Below are 22,367 nucleotides of genomic sequence, written 5' to 3'. Positions count from 1 at the left end.
GACTTTTTTAGCTGCACTTTGCGGAAAGATCAGCAGCCCAGGAAACCATTCGTGTCTGCCTGATAAAGTGTCACAGACACTGAGGTTTTGGCCATGTACTCGCTCATTATGGTGGCTGGTTGCTGATGCCCTTGGATCGGAGGTCGTTAAAATTTAGTATGCAATCCAAAAGATGCAATCCATCTTTTAAGGACCCCCCCCCCCAAATCTGTACGGTCCCGACTGGCAGATCCTGTACCAATGTCCTTATCATTAACATTTTAACATCATTAACAATGGTAACATTTACAATTACAACCAAAATAGAAAGAATAGGAAAAACTGAAGCTAAACTAAATAAAATTTTTATGACTTCAAAACTAAGAAAAACTAAATATATATAATGAAATATTTTTGTTTTACTTTTTTATACACTGTACTAAAAATAAAATACAAACTGAAATATTAAACTAATACTACTGAAATCATTGCAAAAAATAACTAAAACTTAACTACAACGGACAGTCATGAATGCTGAGAGGATTGTTGGTCAAACATGGACAATAACAAAAAGTGAATTTTTAAATGAAGTAAAAAACTAAATTAATATATAAAAACTATAATAACCCTGTCCTCCACCACGTCATTGAGGGTACAGCAGCCAGTAGAAGCAGCATCCATTCAGATCCATGCTGCTGCGCTGTGTCTCCACAGTGAATTCATTTCTCTTCATTGCGAGGAGTCTCAGAGAGTAATGAGGCATGAGGGAGTCACTCCCTCATGGGTGCCACAGTGGAGGAGGGTCTTCAACCTGAGAAAAATGGGACATGGGACTTCTGTTACTAGAGAAAGAAAATACTGAGCAAATGGCTTTGTTTGAAGCATAATACTAGATTACTCCTTACTAAATAATGTGCAGTATACATTGCATAGATATTACTATATTTTTTTAAATAGTTAATAAAAAATAGGCATTATTCCACTATAAATGTTTTAAATAGTAGCATGATACATTGTCATATGACCATATTATGTTGCATTTGAGTGACATTCGCATATCATTTTTTGAAATAAAAATGGTTATTATGTTTTATTAAGCAAATTCATCCAAAATAATACAAAATAAAATTAGATATACCAGTCTTCATGTCATTACAAACCTGCTTTTCTTGTTACGGGCTAAACAATGAACATTTTTCACTGATTTAACCCCATTAACATTTTACATTTGTCAGCAGCTGCAGCTCCTCTATAATAGCAGATGGGGAAGAGCCTCACCAAAATATCTGTCCACTTGAAAACATAGATCCATACTACAAACTACCAAAAATATAATATGTTAACTAATAAATGTGTTCAAAATAGTAGCACATATATAAAAGCAGGCCTATTAAAAAGTTTAATTCTATTATAAGTTGTACAGTAGTGAAACCTCAGTTACACTTTGTTTGTTAGCTATCATGTGGGCAGAAAGCCTGCTGCCCACCAGAACTCCACAGTGCCCCTAATTTTTTCCAATGGACACCTGTGGTCAAATGTGGAACTGCAACAAGCCCTAACTGAGGTCCATAGACCTTATTCAGGCAGCGCCATCTTTGATTTTTGATGTGGGATTAAAACAAATCTGTGGGGGATACACATACAGTCTCTTCAATGGGTTGTACTTAAAGTTTATTTGGATCGTTACGCTGGCAAATTTTTTTTATATATATATTTCAGTAGAAAAATCTCCAGACAACACTGATGTGATCTAAGAGCTTTTTGATAGCTTTATTTTTGATCACATCAGCAGCCAGGAAGATGGAACTATTTTTATTAATATTTTTCAGATCTAATTTAAATCTATTTCTAATTCAAATTTCACTCGAAAATCATTCTGAGATTGTTTAATCACAAATGATACATGCAATTTTGCCAAAATAAGGTATCTTTTCAGGTAGTATCAATTTGCTGCCTAAGCTTTTGAATAGGTTGCATGAAGCCAACAAATGCTGTCTAGTTAGGCTTTAGATCAGAGCTGTTGTTTTGTGCGTTTAGGTTTCGAGGACACATCCAGAATGGTAGACTAGTGATAGGTGTGTTTAATACAGGTCTGAAAGTGACAGACACTTAAAATCACAGTCTAAAGTAGACAAAGGCAATAGACTAAATACGGACACTCCCACAATTGAATAAATATAGCATATGGACTATATAGATGTATACATAAATTGTGCATTGTGGAAAAACATGACTAATGTCTCTATAGCTTGTTACATGATATATTTCCATACTGTAGATACAACATAAAATTAACCATGTGTACCAGAATAAAAGTACTTCTATAAAATAATATATGTATATATTCATTATTCTGGTTCTCACCAGACATTACAGAAGACCAAAGGAATTTCACAAAGCCCACCTGTGAAACAAGCACCTTTGATGAGCTCATATCACACAGGGCTAGACAAGACTGGCTGCTTTCTATTTGTCTCTTTGAGCTTCTTGAGTGGAAAAAATATCTTTCCCTCAATCTTTGTTCACTGCATAGCTGGTATGAATGCGAGAAAAAAGAGAGCTTGGAAATGCAGTCTCTCTCGGATCTTAAAACAGGGCTGTTCCCGTAGGGGAAAAAGAGAGAGAGATCTTGTTCATATTTCAGTTGTTTATCCTTGACAGCATTGAGAATAAATTGGGGTGCTAATTGAGACTATTACTCTTACTCTTACAACAGTGTCTTACATCGCACTCACATTTAACAAAATATACAAAGTGTGAGGTCAATTTAAAGATTTCAATTTGGGATTAAACATTTCTCATCTAATTTATCATATTCAATATCATATTATATGAGCTATGTTATACACATTCATTTTATACTGTAGCTCTTTATGTCGACAACTGATTCATTGGGTACTGTAATCAGAATACAATTACTTTATATGGATTACATGATTACATATTAATCAGGGAACGGCAGGAAATTGTTCACAATTTATTGATCCCCTGACCTGATACTAGCCACTGGCCAGGTGGCTGTAATTACACTGAAGATGGATTGGTCTCACGCAGCATTTGACCACTGGATTTACAAAAATCATTTAACTTTTAAGTAGACACAGGGCATAAATATTACAGTGCAATGTAATCTTTGCCTTACAAAACTTGATATTCTATTCACTGCAAACAAATGTTCCTCTGGGTTTTCTGTGTAGGTGTATGTTTGTACTTTTGTGCATTGGATTGTGCATCAATTCTCATTTTTAAATATATATGCACTATCAACATACATTCTTTTGGGAGAAGCCAAAATTCCTGTCAAATTCAGACACAATACACTGACAACATACAATGATGACAGCTCTTCAGTCTTTTCAAAAGCATAAGCCAAAGCCACCGATATCAACAATGACGCTATCTATACCAGACACTATGTGATGTAGCATGCAGTGGTAATGATAAATGTGGTGATCACTGTGCTATTGAGGGAAATAGTTAAATTTGTCTATGAACGGAGGGGTCCAGACATTGTTGTTGACTCAGTCCACTGGTTGATGTGTAGTGTTTATTGTATAGCATTTATGCAAATAGTTGACAAAAATATTTTTAACAAAACAAAAATGCATAGATTAAGAAATCAGTTCATATTCATAAATCCATTCAATAGGAATGTTGATCAAAATATGTCATTATTTAAATCGCATTCATTTTACAGAATTAAACTAAATACAACATGTACAGCCTATTTAAGTGACCATAACAGTATTGGTTATGTCACTTACACAATTGCATTATATAAACATATTAAGTACATAGTAATAAGAAAATACACATATATAGTAGCTAATGACACCTAATATAAAATGGTATCTTGTCAACCTTAAAAATAGGCCAAAAATATTAATTACAAAGGTTTACCATGTAAGCCATAGATTCTGCTGAAATATTACTACAATTTTCTTTTTTACAAATGACAAATTATGGAAACTTGATTATCACTGTCATAAATGCTACTACTACTACTACTACTAATAATATGATAAATATTGTATATGATATTCTTAATATATATATATATATATATATATATATATATATATATATATATATATATATATATATATATATATATATATATATATATATATATATATATACAGGCAGCATATATACAGGCAGCATATTATTATGCTGCCTGTGTATATTGCAGTCTCACATAAACACACACAAAGATCCCCCATTTAGCCTTAACAGACTGTAGGGGCAAGTGCTGTTAGCGAGCACCTATGAAGACCGGAACGGTACACAAGGGGGTGGGTAGCCAGCACCACGCCCAACCACCTTTATCGCCCCAGTGGCGTTGTTTACACACCGCACCAGGTACTCATTTTAGGCTGAGTCGACCCCGGGACCGGTTCAGATAATCGTCACTGGTGTTGGCCATGAGCGGGAATCGAACTCAGGTTGCCAGGTTCGTAGCGCAGCATGCTAACCTCTACACTACCGCTCATGGCCTACTTAGTCTCACATAAACACACACACACGCACACAAGCACACACGCACGCATGCACACACAAGCACACATCCTCATATAACACAAGAAAGTGTTAAATGCACTGCTTAGAAAGACTTTATCAATCTATTGCCAGTGAATGAGTTTACCAAGAAATGTCTGAGAAAAGTGGTGTCTGGAGGTGTCTATATCTACTATTGTAGATCTATACTGTAATTCATGTGGTGGCTGTGATTGAACTGTATGGATATAAATTTCCACAGAAAATGAGGACAGTATTTAGCACTGCTCAGCTTGTACCATTGCATTTTGTTTCATGCTTTGTGGAACACCAGGCCATTTCCCCTTGAACATTATATTAAAGTTTGTGATCATATTTTAAGAGAATTTTAAATGAATTTTCTGATCACAGAAAACTTGAGACTAAAGTAAATTACACAGAATTTGACATATAATGCAAGAAACCTCTTGGTACTATTTGAATCTTTAGGATAGGAAATATTTTAACCAGAGACATGGTTAAAGGTGCACTTACCTTAGGGGATTTGATGCAGCAACCTTCAAACACAATTGTTTTCATTTACCGATGCCATTGTAGAATTTCACTATTCATATTCAGCCATGATAAATGTTGAAGTGTCCAAAATCTGAGTGAAAATGTCTGAGATTAAGTGAGTGGTATAGAGCTCAACAGTCAAGTTCTGGAAGTAAACATCTCATCCATTTTCAACAATAACTGCTAAAACGTTAAAAACAGACCTAACTGGAGCTCTGAGGTTGTTCATCGATTGTATACAGTATGCTTCCGTTGAAAGCATCTGTCTGCATACTTTCAACTTCATTGTTTAAAAATCATGTTTGATAGTGGAATTCATGGTGAACAACTACATTACCCATGGTCCAGCAGAAAAAGCTTCACTAATTAGAGATCCGCGGCCAACAAAGCCTGCAAAACATGCCTTGGAGCGATCACCCACTCCCATGATGGACTGTGAATGATGTAATTGAGTCTGTACATGTCAGAAGATGTTGTAATAAATGTATAATATATTGTTTCTATACTTATAATCAACAACCTAAAAGTCCAATTACATTATTCAGTTACATCATTCGCAGTGCTTCATGGGTTGTAGTCCGTGCCCTCATGAAATTCGGTAAGTACACATTCTTGTACCATTGTCTTTTTGTCCGATTTTCAAATACTTTTTTGCCTCAAAACAAAGTTCATGATGTTGTGATTCACATCGGAACTCGTTGGTTTGGTTCATGGCTTACAACTCTTTTATGATGGATTTTATTAAAAGTCTATGGGAAAATGTATGGGAAAAATACTTCTGGAACCCAGACGGCTGCATAAGTGGGCAGGCACTGTTGCACTCTATTCGGTTGGTCATGTGATCCTAACATGGCAGCCCCCATGAGGGTACCCTCTCCATGTACAATTAAATAGCTTCGATAAGGTTTCTGAGTCTTCACCTAATGTGAGTGGTCATGAATTTTTAAAATTGCAATTCAATTCTTTAGAAGCAAAACTTTTTAAATGAGGAAAAAATTACTGAGTGCACCTTTAAATGCTTACAGTTGTACTCGCTACAAAACACTCAGATTAGGTTTAGACATTGGATAAAAAATATGTTCAAACAGTTGTTTAACTCTCCTAGGTATTCCTAATTCTTTACCAAAATACATTTTTTAAATTTAATAAAAATGGTTTCTTTATCTGAGCAGTACAAGACTTGGTGATGTTTTCTCCATTTGCCATCTGAATATACCAAAAATTGGCCTTCCATAAGTCTAAATGAACATAAAAGAGAGAGAGCGAGAAAGAGAGACACATTTGGGATTTGTGGTCAAAATTGACCATCCATTTAAAATGAATGGGAAAGACCAAAACACAGAGCGATTGTCAAATACAATCAATAAATCAGCCACAATGCAGAAAAAAGCAGACAGAAATTACAGGGTGAGACTCTAAAACATCCTCAGTGCAAAACACACACACACACACACACACACACACACACACACACACACACACACACACACACAAAGAACCAGGGCATCAATAAGTGGAGCTCTACAGACACCTTTTGGTCATTTTTGGTGTTACAAGTCATCTGTTGTTTTCCAGCTGATGACAGCAATCTAACACAATCTCTCTCTCTCTCTCTCTCTCTCTCTCTCTCTCTCTCTCTCCATTTCTGTTTCCTGATGTTCATTTTCTTGACATTATTATGCATTTACTTTGATTCATTACATTTCTATTTTTTAAATAAATTGTTGGTAGAAAAATGCTTATTCTGTGTCTTCTCTTTGTAACACTGTGGTCAGGTTTGATGACAAGCATAATTACATAAACTGCAAAAACCTGTAAATTAGGTTAAAACAAGCCATCAGACTACACAGTAAGTCTACACAGTAATACGACTACAGTCTTATTTATATTTTGTTCACCAGGCAGCAATCTGCCTCCAATTTATGTCACATTCTCATATTTTCTTCATGTTTTAACTTATAGAAGTGTAGGTTCTGAAATGCTTATTTTATTTTAATTAAAATGATTAATTTTGTTATTTTTTTAGCTTTTCTTTTTTCTTTTATTAGTTCTCCCAAAATGAACTATTTTTAGCCTGGTCATTAAGTCTATGTTGAATGGAAAAGTGCAGCCTAAACATGTTTCAAAACATCTCATAAGGGTGAGTTAATGATTTTTTTTTTTGGCACACCATTTCTTAAAGGATATCAAATGTGTCTGCTAAAAATGTGTGAATAAGATGCCATGTTGAGTGTAAGTAATGGCTTTAAGTTCTTGACTATGGCGTATCCTCATGAACTGTCGTCATACATTAGAGATTCAATACATTTGGGTTCAGAAAGTGAGGAAATAGATGAAGCCTTCCATCCACACCTTTCAAAAACACACAAACACGTTGATTCATCTCAAACAAGAAAAGATAACCATGGTGCACTGCTGCGACTGGCATTAAACCAAAGGTGAAATATGAAGTAAGGATAAATGGGGTGTGTTAAACAGACCATGTTTCCATCAGTCGGCCAAAGTGAACTGCATGTGCCATCTCCCAGAACTCTGTTCAGTTCCCTTATCAGGAACTAGCCTCTTATCTCTTAGCTCCATAACAGCAAACACACTCACACAAGAACAAGTGTACACAAACTAATACATACACATACACACTGTTCTAATACCTGCACCAATGCTTCAATTATCTTCATCAGACTGTAGCTAGTTGACATTTTGTTGCCTTTTTCAATTTCTGATATAAAAGTTCATCTCATCTAAAAAAAAAACAGTACAAAAAACACTGAATCACATGAGCCTGCAGCTAAGCTTTTGATGAAAAGATTTATGCAAAGTATCAAGTTGGAAAAATCCCACCTTTTAATTTGACTCTTCCCCACAATCCTGAACATTCACAACTATAATTGCAACTTGTAAAGGTCACAATGGATACCAAAAGAGTTCACTCAAGGAGTTCTGTTATTCCTGGAGAGTGCTATTTGTTCGCTTTCCCATTCATCTCAATGGCGCTCGCCTGGAAGAATGCCAACTGGATGAGTCATGCACGGCATGTGACTGATCACTCTATATTAAAACTAAAGGGTCTATTTTTGACTGGTCGCATGGTCCAGCTTGTCCCTGCTGGGAAACTGTAACTATAACTGTTTCCAAAAAACACTTTTCTGCATTGATGGACAATCAAATGTAGATTTGGGTATTCTGACAAAATACATTTTTTGCAAGCAACATGTAATTAAATATTTAATTATAATATCGATAAAATTGTATCCACAGCGATGATTATTTTGAATGCAGCTGGACTGTTTTCTGGTTCCATTAAGCCCAAAGTATACTTCTGTTTTGAATCGCTTAGCGTCTGTGTACATTCGAACGCCAGACTTTCAAAGTATACTGCATTTGAGTGTGCACACATACACAGGCGTTGGTGAATATGCACTATGACTGTTATGAGATACTGGAATACTTCTCCTCCGGAGTTTAGACCCATAAAGATGTCTTTATATTCCTTTAGACTCAATATATACAAGTGCAGGCATCTCCTGACCTCCTCACATACTTGTGATGTGCATTCTAGATGTGGACATTCACTTTTGTTTTATCCACATTCTTTTCCTGATGTTTACTGGGGATTGCATCTTCTTCTAGAACTTTTTTGTGAAAGCAACAGCTCAAATGTGAGTGTTGCCACCTTGTGAATCCACTAATTAGTACAAATAATTCCAGGTGCTTGCGCATTCTGCACATTCAAAGATGTGTGTTTCGAAAAATCAGGCAGTGTTGGAATTGAGGGGGGCTGGGGTTTTAGTCAAGATAATAATGACGAATACAATTGACGCAGTTTGGATACGGTAAATTACAATAAATAAAGGGTGTTCAAATGATTTGATCAATGCAGGACTCCTGATCAATTTAGTACAGCTCACACAACAAATGTAGTGTATGGATAAATTGTTGGCGGTCATAACAACTCTAAGTAGTATATGAACACAATTAACCTCAGTCCATAGCCTCATGTCATCCACCCACTTAGCTTACTTTGATGGGTGAGGAACTCTCACAAAATGGTCATGGAGACTGTGTACATTATCAGCACAATAGAGCCACATGAAAACACTATAGACAGAATACGAAAACAGACCAAAGTTAAGAATTGAGGAACACTTCCGCATTCAGGTAATCAAAATTGTAACACTCCGTTATTTTCGCAGTTATTTGATTGAATTGATAAGCAATGCTACAGGTGTACAGTGTCAAAAGAGTGTATAATATACTGTATTTTGAACACCTAAATCTGCAAATGTTTGCTAAATTATCATGTAATGTCAGAACTATGACTCATAGGTTTTTTTTGTAGTATTTGTTATCTTTTGAATTTTAATGTAAAACTTGTATGTGCTGCCGTCTTGACCAGGATTCCTTGGAATTGATTGTATTATCCCAATGGGACCTTTCCTGGTTAAATAAAGGATATAAAACTCTGAATATTACCAGCCTTGCTATAACATATACATTTTTGTTTTTATCAATTAAGAATTACAGTAGTAGTAATATATATTTTTCAGAATACACAGGTACTTTTGAATGGCAGTCAATGGAGAAATTAGTTTTTTGCCCTCATATTAGGGTAATTACGGCATCCACTAAACCAGTCAAACTCTGACCCCCAGGAGTGCACCAAAATCCTTTAGTTTAAGAAGCATTTTAAATCCACATTTTCCCATCAAACTCAGCTTTCATTGACTAGTCACAGAGAGCTCTGAGACTCTGAGTGTAGCTTGACCTTATTGAGTAGATGTTTTCCATTTGATGCGCTGACCTGCGGTCATGTCTTCCCTTTGTGGTAGTAGCTACTGCTCTGATCTGTTGTTAGTCTGTCTGCTTGTAAAAACAGCTTCACTATAATGCCTCATTTGCAATTTCTCAAATTTCTAGCCTGCGTCGCCTCTTTCTTCATTAAGGTTGCAAAATTAGACAAAGTTTTATATCCTGGGGGTAACTATAAAATCTCTTTCTTAATTAAGTAGTATTAGCAGTGAAGACATCATCACAAGGTGGCTTTAATTACTTTTTGACATTGATAGTGCGAGACTACATACAGGTGGTTTGTTGATGGGCTAAATTTATATAATCATAAACACCTGTGTGCATGGGCAGTTTTTATATTTATTGTATATTATATTATTATTCACTAATAAAGTCATTTCAAGGCATCAGCAGTTTTGATTTTATCAATAGACGTCAGTTTGCAGCCGACATCAGGAGGGAAAAAAAGAAAGGTCAAGCATATTTCATTTTGTGATGGCAAATATACTATACTATATTCTGCAGAAATAGTAAGAATAGTATGATAGTATGCTATTCAGAACAAAGCCAATAATTTAAGGCAGATTATGCAATCTGTAATGCTCTCGCGTCCCACACTATGCATGAAAGGGTTCTACTGTCATCTAGTGGACAAATGGTCAATATTAAACGCTTTATTCTTTAGCAATATATTGCCAAGAACTGTCAATAAAGGGAAATTGTATCAATATTGATTCTCCTTTTCATGTTTAATTACTGTATATCCCATTTATATGTAACAACATATTAGCCTCTGATTATCAAATCACCTACCTTTACACCAGTTCAAAATCCATTGTTAAATAAACTTAGATTTTCCAATTTGTTAAGGTATTCAGAGCTATTGATCAATCTTGACAATAGCTCTCTAATTGTGTGTGATGTAATGCAACTCTGTCTCTCGAAGAATTATTCATGTTGGCACTGTCATGCCCTTTTTGTTCTATTTATAACAGCTGAAACAGAGGAGATATTTATAACCACACAGACTCAGTTAAAACATAGAAGTTGTGCTTCCATTGTCAGGGCAGCAAAGGGTAAGTGAGACTGACCCACATTTATACTCAAGTTATTTAACAATAACAGAGTCGCCAAGAAGTAAATTGTGGTGGTCTTTCACAGTGAAGAATGTATTTTTTGTGAACAAGTATTATCATAACAAAAGGTAAACCTATTTACTGGTTGAAATTAAAATGTCATTTAATGCAGTGTTTGGTGCATGGTTTATACAGGCTCAGCTTTCGTGGGGCTTTTGATTTTCTTTGCTTAATCAAAACAAATGCATTTCAAATAATCAAGATACAATCACAAGAAAAGTTCAAAGAGTTTATCTAATCAAACAAATTGTGTTTGTGTTGGTTTTACATCTTACTCTTCAGTAAAACACAATTTAATGTAAAAATGTTAATTCTGTGTTGTTTGAGAATTGTCTTTTTGAAGCTATTTTATGTTATGTCTAGTCTAGAAAGTCACGTCAATAATTTACCAGTCTATAGAAACACTGAAATGCAGCCATAATTTGTTTTCTTTCAACAGGTATTCCCTTGTCTCATTTCAGAGTCTATTTTCACATTAAATAAAATTCAACAATCATGGTAAGCTTATACTTAAGTTCAAGTTTCAATGAGCATGTTTACATGCACAATCATACCGATTATGCTTGATAAGCCGACAATGTTTAAGGTAAAGTAAATGCCTTCAACGGTTTTAATTTATCAGGGTAAGGTTAACGACTTAAGCCGCTTAACCTTATTTATCTGCACACATGCAGTATATTATCCAGTTTGCACAAGTGTTGTGTGCATGACTCTTTACATTTTGATGCAAAGGCAGAGAATAACCAGATGATTTCAAATTCATGTAACCATGTCTTTCTTGCAATTTCGGATGTTTTGAATCGATTGATTTTAGGTTGTTGGCAGCCTTTTGATGTGCATGCAAACTCACTCAATTTTGTTATACACTTCTGGTTTCAAAATGTTTTATGAGAAAATACAATATACTGACACTAACGTAATTTCCTGTGTGCCATGAATAACAATTTATTGTTATATGTTTTGGATTGCCAATCACAGGGCAAAAACAGAAGCACTAGCTCTAGCCTTCATCCACACTGTGAAAAATGTCATAACCAGCACTGCAAGCTTCCTGTGGACATCTCCACTTCCTGCGTCTTCATTTTCTGCCGCCTGCAGTGCGGAGCTGCCTTCCATCTTTGTAAAGAAGATGAGCACAGTCTTCTCTGCCCAAAGGAAATCGTACCATGCCTCAACTCTGGGTATGGCTGTCCACTGACCATGACCCGTCAAAGGCTTGCCCAGCACCTGGAAGTGTGTCCTGCCAGTGTTGTCACTTGTAGCCTTGAATGGAATCGTTGGCCTGTTAGTGAGACGGATATGACCTTCTACAGTAATGCCCTGCAGGATCCAAACTGCACAACACAGCTCGACATTGCTATGGCACTCAGAGATCAGAAGCTTCTGTTTAATTCAATTAAGATGAAAACGCTCTTCCCAGAGTTGATAGAAAAGATGGAGGAGCCTGAAACTCTAATGGATGGTGCTGTTGGAGGAGTTGATCTAGAGCAGTGGGATTCTAAGATGTTAAACCCAGAGAACATGTTGGAGAATGGTCTCAATGGGGAAGAGGTAAAGGAACTAACCCAAGAAGAGCGACTGGCTCTTGCCAAGAGCAAAGATGTGGCCAGCTTGGAGAACTATAGCATTTGGGAGAGAATGTTTGCGAAGGAGAAAGAAGGGTGCAAGCAAACTGTTAAGAATTTGGAGGATAAAAGTAGTCCAAAAAAGGACAAGGAAGCATCAAGAGTTACCCTTCAAGCTTCCCATGGTTCGCAAGATTCAGAGATTGTAGGAACAGGTTTAGCCCCATGGCAAGACGGCGTGCTTGACAGACTTCATAAAGAGGTGAACGTGGCTGAATATAACATGTACATGGTGCATAACGGATGCATGCTTATCAACTTTGGCCAGCTGGCGGCTTGCACGCCCAAAGAGAAAGATTTTGTTTATGGCAATTTAGAGCCCATTGAGGTACAAACAGTACACACATTCAACGTGCCAATCAGCTACAGAGCCAAGCGAAGACACATCAAGGATCCATCACAAGTGGTTAAGAAAACAGACCAGAATGTTGACACGTCTGATTTAGGGGTTGGGATTGAAGAGCTCCCAAACGCAAATGAGGTAGAGGCGACACTGCTGTGCTCTCTTGAAAGAGAATTTAAAGGTCATCAAATAAGCGAGACTGTTGGAACCGATGGGTTTTATCTTGACTTCGGCACACAGACATATGACTTCCCCTCTGTTCCATTCAAAAGTGATGCTTCCTTGGCAGATGTTGTTAGGCATCAACCACAAAACCTACACATGCAGATTCAGACCGAATGTGTGACCAGAAGACACAACAAGTCATGCTCAGTCTTCACCTACATTTGCTGCCACGCTTTTAGGCGAGATGAATACGCCTGGCACTACAGGAATGTGCATGGAGACATCCAGTCCTGTCTTACTGGCTGGTTTACACAGCGATGTCCACTTGCTTACCTGGGCTGCACCTTCAGCCAGAGGCATTTTCGACCATCTAAATGCCAAGCTACTGTCATCTATGATCCGGATCTTAGCACATTCACCCTTCAGCCAGAGGTGGCAGCATCACTTTACAAGGGAATAAGAACAGCTAGCAGTGAGCGGAAGAGAGCAAAGAATATGGACTCTTTGAGCAGACTTCCTTTTGAGATCTTACAACATATTTTGGGTTTCCTGGACAGTTTGTCTTTGGGTCACTTAGCTCAAGTCTCTCAGCTCATGAGGGAGGTGTGTAGTACCGTTCTACAGCAGAAGGGCATGGTGTCCCTCAAATGGGAGAAAAAGAACTACTCTCATGGAGGATTCACCTGGAGGACCCGAAAAAAGGTCAATTCTTTACTGACATTCTGTCAACTGATGCCAGGAAGAGATTGCAGACTAGTTCACCCCCCAAAATGCTGTCATAATTTGTAATACTTTTAAGGCAATTCTTTTCCATTCAGTAATAGTTCATGTTGACCATGTCTGTCAAGTAAAAAAAATAAAAATCATGAAAAAAACATGAAGGCACCATAAAATGAGTATATATGACCCTTTCACAATATTCTGAATCTCAGAAGTCATACGATAGCTTTGTGTGAGAAACAGACCGAAATGTTGGACTTTAGGTACTGCAGCTCTCAAATCTTACTCTCCATTCGACATATGGTAGACAAACACACTTAAAACCACTCGAGTGGGTTTGCCTAAAGACACAAGAAACAATTGTGTCTGCCGTTAATGACGTAAAACCTGGCATGGTGCGTCAACATGCCATTAGGTCACTATAAAGTGTCAATGTATGGAAAAGAGTTGCGTAAATTCTCTTTTTGTGTTCCACAGAAAATTAAAACAGCATACAAGTTTGGAATTGCATAAGGGTGGGTAAATTATTACAAAATTGTATGTGTCCGGTGAACTATTCCTTTAACTTCTCATAAGAAGACTTCACAGTCAACACAGTTATGTGCACAGTGAAAATTCACTGTGAAGATAACTTCAAAGCTTTCCAGTCCTGTCTTGTTTTATTTTAGGAACATTAGTGGTGTTGCATCTCATGACAATTATTTTAAGAACGTTTTTACACTGAGGTATGTGGGTCAGATAGCAACAAAAACGACGTGCATAGGTCACTTTGCCCTCCCTGGTCCATGTCAGTCAGCCAAGCATTGTTTCAGTGACCTAGTTTACATGCACTTAAGACAATGGTTTATTCCAGGATTTTTTGCAGAAAGCGGCATTCTAAAACATCATATAAACAAGAACATTGTTTCCTTATGCCGTCTAAGGATAAAGAGAAAGCGGTTTAACACATCCAGGTTTCTCCCAGAGAACGCAACTTAATGTGGCCATGAAAACACATAAGCAGCGTTGTATCGGGTTTTTGAGGTGTGCGCATGTGCGTGAAGCTATTAAAAGACCGGATAACAAACATCATTGGATAGAGATCAACAACAAGTCAACAAAGTAGAACGAATTCAACATTTCTGGGAGTACTCAGCGATTGCACAGAAAACACGGAAAAATAGTGGAAAGTGTGTAGAGAGTACAGCAAGGAAAACCTAAATACAGACCATTTCAAACACATTCTGTGACTAATTAAACGAAGCAAAATACAGCTCTACTCTTGGTTTTTCACTTTACTTGCTACTACAAACAGTCTTAGACCAATCTCTGAATATCTTTAAAAGATTTGATGACACTATACTGGCAAATCCAGTGATAATTTGAGTTTTTTCCAAAGCGACTTACAGTGTCTTCATTGTATGTATATTATCATCATGACAAGCATTTCCAGGGAATCAAACCCATGACGCTGGCATTGCTGGCACCATTCTCTACCAGTAACAGAGCTACAGAAAGCACTTTATTAATCAGAGGGCAATAACACTGATTGATAATTGAACCTTTCTTAACTTCTTACAGGCATGGGAGTTTAGCACTCTGTTCTCTCCAGTGGATCAATGGGTGTTTGAAGATGTGCCCCCCATGGCAGAGCACCTGAAAGTCTGTCCTTTCTACCAAACAGAGATCAGGAGTGAACCTGTGGCTTTGCCCAGTATGACTGACCTCCAGGAGAGAAAAGAAGAGTTCCAGACACTGGTCAGCAGTTTTCTCACCACTGACAATAGAGAGGAAGATTAACAGACTGCTATGTAGAAAAAATTACATTATTCATATACAATTTAATTTTAGATACAAATGGATATTAAGCATTTTTAGAGGAAGTAATATGCTAGTAAAATGAACAGCTTATTGTTGTAACTTTTTTGACGTATCTTGGGGGACATCTAGTGGCAGAAATAATAATTTGATATATATAAATACACTGTCGTGTACTTATAGTGGTCCCATAAAGTATTTTAAGTCACACTATGAATACAGTTACAAAAGATTTAAAAATCTAATCAAAAATGGCATTTATTTAAAAGAAATTTAGCTTAAAAACACTTTTCAAATAAGCCATATTGCAAAATAAGTTTGTTAGGTTTAAAATCATAACAATTGGTGTATTGTATAAAATGAACCAGGAGGACACTTTCTGGTTGTCAAAAATTTTTTGAAAAACTTTCAAATGTAATGTGATGAACTACACATATTTATGCTCTGTTAGGACATCAGTAAGTTGCTTTGTGGCTTGCAACTTTTTCTGTCAGGCTGTCTGTCCAGAAGTCTTCAAAAATGAGTTATATTTTCAAACACATACAAATTGGACATGTGAAAAAAAATCTTTATTTTACTATATCTTCAATAAACAAGAACTACGTTAATAAATGAATGACTTTGTTGCAGTACATTGAAATCATTTAATAGGGTGATTTTGCATATGTCTGTTGCTCCTCTAAACTCTAACGTGTTTCTGACACTTCTGGGTTGCGTAATTTATTGATGACCTCTGACAGCATGCGGTTGCATAGGGCTGCGTAGGGGTTCAAGAGTACTGCCTGCTGCCTGGCAAACTCACTGCCTAGACCTGCTGCCCTCTCGAAGTCCACCCGAGCTTCTTCATCATGGCCCTCCAACCTGAAGAGGAGCCCGCGCTGGACCAGAGCCTGGCAGGCCGATCGTCCAGCACCTCTGCTCAAAGAGATGGCACGCTCCAGATCTTCAGCTGCACCTAAGATATATCACAGAAAAGTTCACTAAGATTAAAGGAAGAGTTAATCCAAAAATTAATATGTTATCATTCATTCTGATTTTCCAGTTTACTCAAGTAGTGAGTAACAAGATACTTTCACATATAAAATAATGGTTGATTACTCTCATATATTCCAGTGCGTGATACACATTTAACATACCCTAAAGAATGATTTTTATTAGAATTAATAATAATACAAATATTATTAATATTATTGTACATAATGGAAATGGTCATAATTCACCACCACGTTGTTCCAAACCCAAATTACTTATTTCTTCCATGCATCAAATTAAAGGGATAGTTCCCCAAAAAAATTAAATGCTCTCATTTATTCACCCTAATGCCATCCCAGATGTGGATGACTTTCTTTCTTCTGCAGAACACAAATTAAGATTTTTAGAAGAATATTTCAGCTCTGTTGGTCAATACAATGCAAGTGAATGGTGACTAGAACTTCAAAGATCCAAAAAGGACATAAAGGCAGCATAAATGTAATTCATACGACTCCAGTGATTTTCATAAGCAATATGATAGGTGTAGATGTGAAACGGATACATATCTATAACTTTATAATATAGAAAGTCCTTTTTTACATTTAATTCTCCTCCCTGCCCATCAGGAAAGAATGTGAAAGTGGAGATTTATTAGTAAAAAAGGATTTAAATATTGATCTTTTCTCACCCACACTTACAATATCGCTTCTGAAGACAAAGATTGAACCAGTGTCATTTGAATTCCTTATTGCTGCCTTTATGTGCTTTCTGTGCTTCAAAGTTGTGGTCACCATTTATTTGCATTCTATGAAACCTACAGAGCTGAAATATTCTTCTAAAATCTGTGTGTTCAGCAGAAGAAGAAAAAACACATCTGGGATGGAATTAGGGTGAGAAAATGATGCAAGATTTTCCATTTTGGGAAAATGATTCCTTTAAGGAGATGTTAGACTGAATGCTAGCCTTAACCATCATTTACTTTCACTGCATGTTTTTCTCTCTATATTTTGAAAGGGAACATTGACTGAGACTGTCACTCCCTAACATTCTGTCTAACATCTTTTGTTTTCCACAGAATACAGAAAGTTTCACAGGGTTGGATGAACATGAGGGCGGGGAAATGATGATGTTGATTAAAGGCTGAACTATCACTTTAAGGACACTTCTCAGATTTGGACGCATCTGTCAATTAGAAGAGAATAACTGAAACCTTTTTCTAGTAATTATTACAGTGAAAAACGTGAATCATGTCAGAGTCCCAAATTATGCAGAATGTTTAATTATACACTGAAGCAAGATCATGCTTTATTCATGCCTTCTGTCGTTATTTCACAACGTTTTATGTCCTGCGTGAATTTAGTTCAGTGTAGCTCCAGCATTGTCAGGGTCGAAAGAAATAGATAATTACCTTTGAACATTAAGAGTAAATTGTACCTTATATCTGTGTTTGGAAGATTGTTGTCCATAAGACAAAGCCGGCCACATCTGTCAAACATTGTGAACGCGCCAATCTTCCACATGCAGAAATGCTCACAATCGCGATAGGCAGGACAAAACATTTGCACTTAACGCGGATGTTTATAAGGATTTATACAGTAGGCACTGATATATTGTAGCGCTGATATGTAAACTTAGAAACTGAGGTCATAAGAGCCCATAGTTACAGATTCATGCTGAAAATGAATGAATATCACCATGACACAGACAAGCCCACATTATCACGATCTCTAAAACTTACCTCACCATGTTTTCTTAAGTTTGAGCTGCAATTTTAATCTTGAAATATATTGTTGTCTTGGTGTAAAATGAAGGCATTGTTTGGAGTGAAGTAATGTTGTTTTGCACACTTGATGCTGTAGTGTTGAACGTGACTCAAGTGAAAGCGTGCAGGTCAAAAATCTCAATAAATGACATATTTTTAACACTTATTAAATTAAAACCAGTAATATAATAACAGGAAGTAAATGTAACGGAGTAAATGTACTGCGTTACTACCCACCTCTGTTCCAAAATAGTGCATGTGACTTGGACTGCGCTATATTTTGGTCATTTTGCAGGTGATCCTGGTCATTCTCATCCTATTTGCCCTCACAGTATCACAGGTGACATTGCTGGAAGACCTATAATGCCAGTAACCTTCCTCACATAAGGCGGTGGTAAGGCCATTTCAACAGACATGGGGATCGCAAGCCCCTCATAATGGTGAATTTCTGTGGTGGATCCGATATAAGTAATGATGTCTTGCAAGTACTCAGTGTGTGTCTGTGTGTGTGTGTGACACACACACACTTTTTGCAGGTATAAACTGATGAAATCCCAGCCTACCCTTCCACTACATCACTTATTCATCCATGGAGAGAGAAAAACATGCTGAAAGGAGTGTTATTCACTTATAAGTTGTAAATGTCCTGATTCTGCATGATTTTACTTGGCTCTGCTTTATCAAGAGGCAAAATTAATGACATATATAATAATGATGAAATGTTAACAGTTTTATTACAGTGCCATTTTTTATTTTCCTGGTCAATGGCTGTGCCGATGCTTCAGCTGATGAAAACACACTGCGTGATCATGAGAAATTATCACAAGATGTTGATTGAAATGCAGGTGCGGAATTTATATACTTAAAATAGTCTACTCCTTTCTTGCCGTTGCTGGCATGCCACTGATTAACCCTCCGTGTGCCAATGCTGGCACATGTGCCATAGGTTGCTGACCCCTTTTTATAGGTTCAATAATGTTTGAGTGTGTGGTACTCCTCAAAGCATGGAGTAACACACAAGGGAATGTTGCATGGCACACATATGTATTTTGTAAGGCTTCCATGAGCTGGAGAGCTGCCTGGTCCTGCTGCCCTGGGAAGTGTTTTGAGGAACATCAGAGGGAAAATGCCTGGCTGTCAGACGCAGGAGATTGTCTGAGGCTGGACAGCCCCCACTGCGCCGATACCGTGGTGAACTGTGCTACTCAAGCAGCCCTCTCATAATGTTGATCCTGAATTTCAGGGAATCAGTGGAGAGCCCTATCAATAGTAAGGGGCCAGTATGGACATGACGTCAGACCCTGAGATCCCAAGTCCCTCATAGTGGTGGATATCAGTGGTGGATCCAGTGTAACCAGTGAGTACATTGCATTAAACTACAATATAAGCTCAGTTACATTATTATAACTTTTATAATGATTGTATTATTTTTTCTCAATTATTTTTGCTGCTGTCATGTACCAATGTGTAGAAATGAGTTATAAACTTGTATTCTAAAAGTTTATTTAAATGCCTGTTTACAGTACACTTGTATTATTCTACCTTTGAATGCTCGTAACATAAAATAAACACATTCTATGGTTTAAAAGACAGTTCTAGCTGCTGTTTTAGACATCTGAATGACAAGTGCTTAGCCAGTCTCTTTCTATGTAGCAGCTAAGCAGTACGACAGCTGATATGGTGAGTTTCTCAGTTAGTTTTGCGCTGTCACACACAGTGTGTGGATTGAGCAGTACATTTATATTCTGTTAGTTTGAATGCCTGTTCCATAAAATAAAGATCCTGTGGTTGAAAAGATTGTTCCGGCAGCTGTTTTAGGCATGTAATTGGCAAGCGTTTAGCCAGTTCCTCTCTGTACCAGTGGCAGCTAAACAGCATGAACGCAGATTTGAATTTTAAAAATTGCCAGTTGATGACGTTAGACGTGAACTTTTTAATCACACCGGTGTGATTGCACCCTAGGGACTACTCTGGAATGACCAAAGCAGTGTGATCGTATGTGTCAAAGAGTTCATTCACGAGTGCCTCTACAGCAACACGCATCAATGCCTACTTTACGCCATCCCACCCTTGGCCCTGCCCACTGGCAGATCAGTTTGGAAACAGAGAAAGAGAGCAGGATGCACAGGCCTGGTGTGGCCAACGAAATATTACTGAACACCAAAGGTGACCCATCTGGACTATTTTGAATTATTTTTGTATATAAACATGCACTAGACAGACATCTTTGACCGTCATATCTCGTGGTGCTTTTAAAAGACACTGTGTGAAGTTACAACTCTGAAAATGAGACCCTGTTTCATTCAGCTGATGCATCTTGGTTTTTTGGAGTACAAACATGTCATCACACCCATCTGCACTATTTTGAATTGTTGGTGTATGTAAACATGCACTAGATGGACATCTTTGACAGTTGTAATGTATTTCTGGCACACACACATACTGTACAGTATGTGCACACACTGTACAGTATGTGTGTGCATGTCTTGTTCTTCCTACTTTGGACTATGTATGTTAGTTTCTTCCGGCTCATACACTATTGGTCCCGTTCGCAAAACCGTGACTAAACAGTTCCATTCATGAATATTTCAAATGTCAGTACCCATTTAACTTAGAAGAGAAATTATGGGATATTCATACATAATATTTGATTTACTAATGAAATACTGATTTTCTCAACCATTTTATGAATACCAATACAAATACTTCAATGGAAGAGCTTCACAGCTTAAACCCATTTCATTTTGCATTAAAAAATTCTAAATTATAATTAGGTCGTTCTTTTATGGTCTGTGACAGTAAAAATGTATTCATTTTGCTAGAAATCTTTAGCAACAACGAGTTAACGTTAACAAAGTAACATTTTTATACTGGCAGCAGATTCTGACAGATAAAGATTATGCTTATGAGGCTTATAACCTTTAATGTCTCCCTGCAGACGTTTGGTCTGGGCTCGGTTGTTGTAGGCTGAAGCCCTCTGGGGCAGGACACTGATGGCCTGGTTAAAATGCTCCAGTGCAGCGGGCACATCTCCAGACTCAGCAGCAGAAACTCCCTGTAGTTCCAGATCTTTCACTTGTTTCACTAGCTCTGGGTCAAACACACTGTCTGGAGCAAAGACAGAGGCATGAAAGAAATATAGTGTTAATATGGTTTACACTGAGAATCCTATTGTATTGTGTTTCCTTAAATCAATCTATCTATCTATCTATCTGTCTGTCTGTCTGTCTGTCTGTCTAGTACACAGTGCCATAAAAACAACAACATGCTCTATAGGACAGTATGAAGCTCTTTTAAATTAAATATTACTCTTACCGTCATCAGTCAGCTCATCTTCTTGGTTTAACCCAGGAATATCTCCAAAGGGGCTGCAAGGGTTAAAAATGGCTTGTAAAACATCTCTGTCATGTGCTGAGGCCATTTTCCTCTGGACAGAGGACTAAAAGAAACTAACAATCCAAAATGTGCTTTTTTAAAGTTCCACACATTCCTTGGTTTTATGGGGAAAAGAGGAGTTGCCTGCATAACTCTTTCCAGCACTCAGCACTAGCCAATCAGAGGAGGGGGTGGATGCAGGACTTTGATATGTTTCAGCACACCATAAATCTGTGTTTGATTAAAACAGTTGTGCAGCTGTGAGATGTCAAGGGTCTGCCAGGTTATTTCTGTAAAACAAAGCTGAGATCCACGCTGCTCATTCAAAGACATTTTCATCTTCAGACTTTTCTTTCTTTTCTCTTCAAACTGAAATGCACTATAGGCTATATTTATTTCTATGGTTGACTTCGACCATACATTAATTAACCTGGTCTCACAGAATCACGTTACTATACCTTAAAGTCTTTAGATTTGTATGTAGCTTGTTATGCATTTGCAATACTGAACTACAACAACAATGACTTTTATTTACTTTCACACGAGTAAAAGGGCAGATTATCAATTCAAAAACTTACTTTACACTATGTTCCTCACACAATGCTATCTTATGACATTTAATCACTTTTACAATAGCATATGTCTTGATAAGT

General features: G+C 37.1%; 2 protein-coding genes across 3 annotated transcripts; one reads left to right on the top strand and one right to left on the bottom strand.

The window, feature by feature from the left end:
• Positions 1-10,851: 10,851 nt before the first annotated feature.
• LOC127661926 (F-box only protein 40-like) lies at positions 10,852-16,000 on the top strand. 2 transcript variants are annotated; one of them, XM_052152888.1, is made up of 4 exons: positions 10,852-10,895; positions 11,395-11,453; positions 11,934-13,790; positions 15,369-16,000. In XM_052152888.1, the coding sequence occupies exons 2-4, from the start codon at positions 11,451-11,453 to the stop codon at positions 15,585-15,587; spliced, it is 2,079 nt and encodes a 692-aa protein (XP_052008848.1). In that variant the 5' UTR covers positions 10,852-10,895; positions 11,395-11,450; the 3' UTR covers positions 15,588-16,000. The 2 variants fall into 2 exon arrangements, with proteins under 2 accessions (XP_052008848.1, XP_052008849.1); XM_052152889.1 differs by having other exon boundaries at positions 10,890-11,023.
• Positions 16,001-16,156: 156 nt separating this feature from the next.
• LOC127661932 (tetratricopeptide repeat protein 36) lies at positions 16,157-21,850 on the bottom strand. Its single transcript, XM_052152897.1, has 3 exons — positions 21,655-21,850; positions 21,259-21,447; positions 16,157-16,560 (listed from the first exon to the last, which is right to left on the bottom strand). Exons 1-3 carry the CDS (start codon positions 21,758-21,760, stop codon positions 16,292-16,294), a joined length of 564 nt encoding a protein of 187 aa, XP_052008857.1. The 5' UTR covers positions 21,761-21,850; the 3' UTR covers positions 16,157-16,291.
• Between the last annotated feature and the right edge of the window lie 517 nt (positions 21,851-22,367).

The sequence above is a fragment of the Xyrauchen texanus genome, chromosome 21, assembly GCF_025860055.1.
Source record: "Xyrauchen texanus isolate HMW12.3.18 chromosome 21, RBS_HiC_50CHRs, whole genome shotgun sequence".
In the NCBI taxonomy this organism is placed as follows: Eukaryota; Metazoa; Chordata; class Actinopteri; order Cypriniformes; family Catostomidae; genus Xyrauchen; species Xyrauchen texanus.
Note: the sequence above shows the minus strand (reverse complement) of the source record. Positions and strands in the feature narration are given on the sequence as shown.

Bases quoted from the DNA above. Each gene is read 5' to 3' on its own strand.
- LOC127661926 (XM_052152888.1), top strand. The intron at 13,791-15,368 runs GTCAATTCTTTA...AACTTCTTACAG, and splicing joins CCTGGAGGACCCGAAAAAAG to GCATGGGAGTTTAGCACTCT.
- LOC127661932 (XM_052152897.1), bottom strand. From the start codon at position 21,760: ATGGCCTCAGCACATGACAGAGATGTTTTACAAGCCATTTTTAACCCT. The intron at 21,448-21,654 runs GTAAGAGTAATA...TCTTTGCTCCAG, and splicing joins AGATGAGCTGACTGATGACG to ACAGTGTGTTTGACCCAGAG. The intron at 16,561-21,258 runs GTTATAAGCCTC...GATATATCTTAG, and splicing joins TCTGCAGGGAGACATTAAAG to GTGCAGCTGAAGATCTGGAG.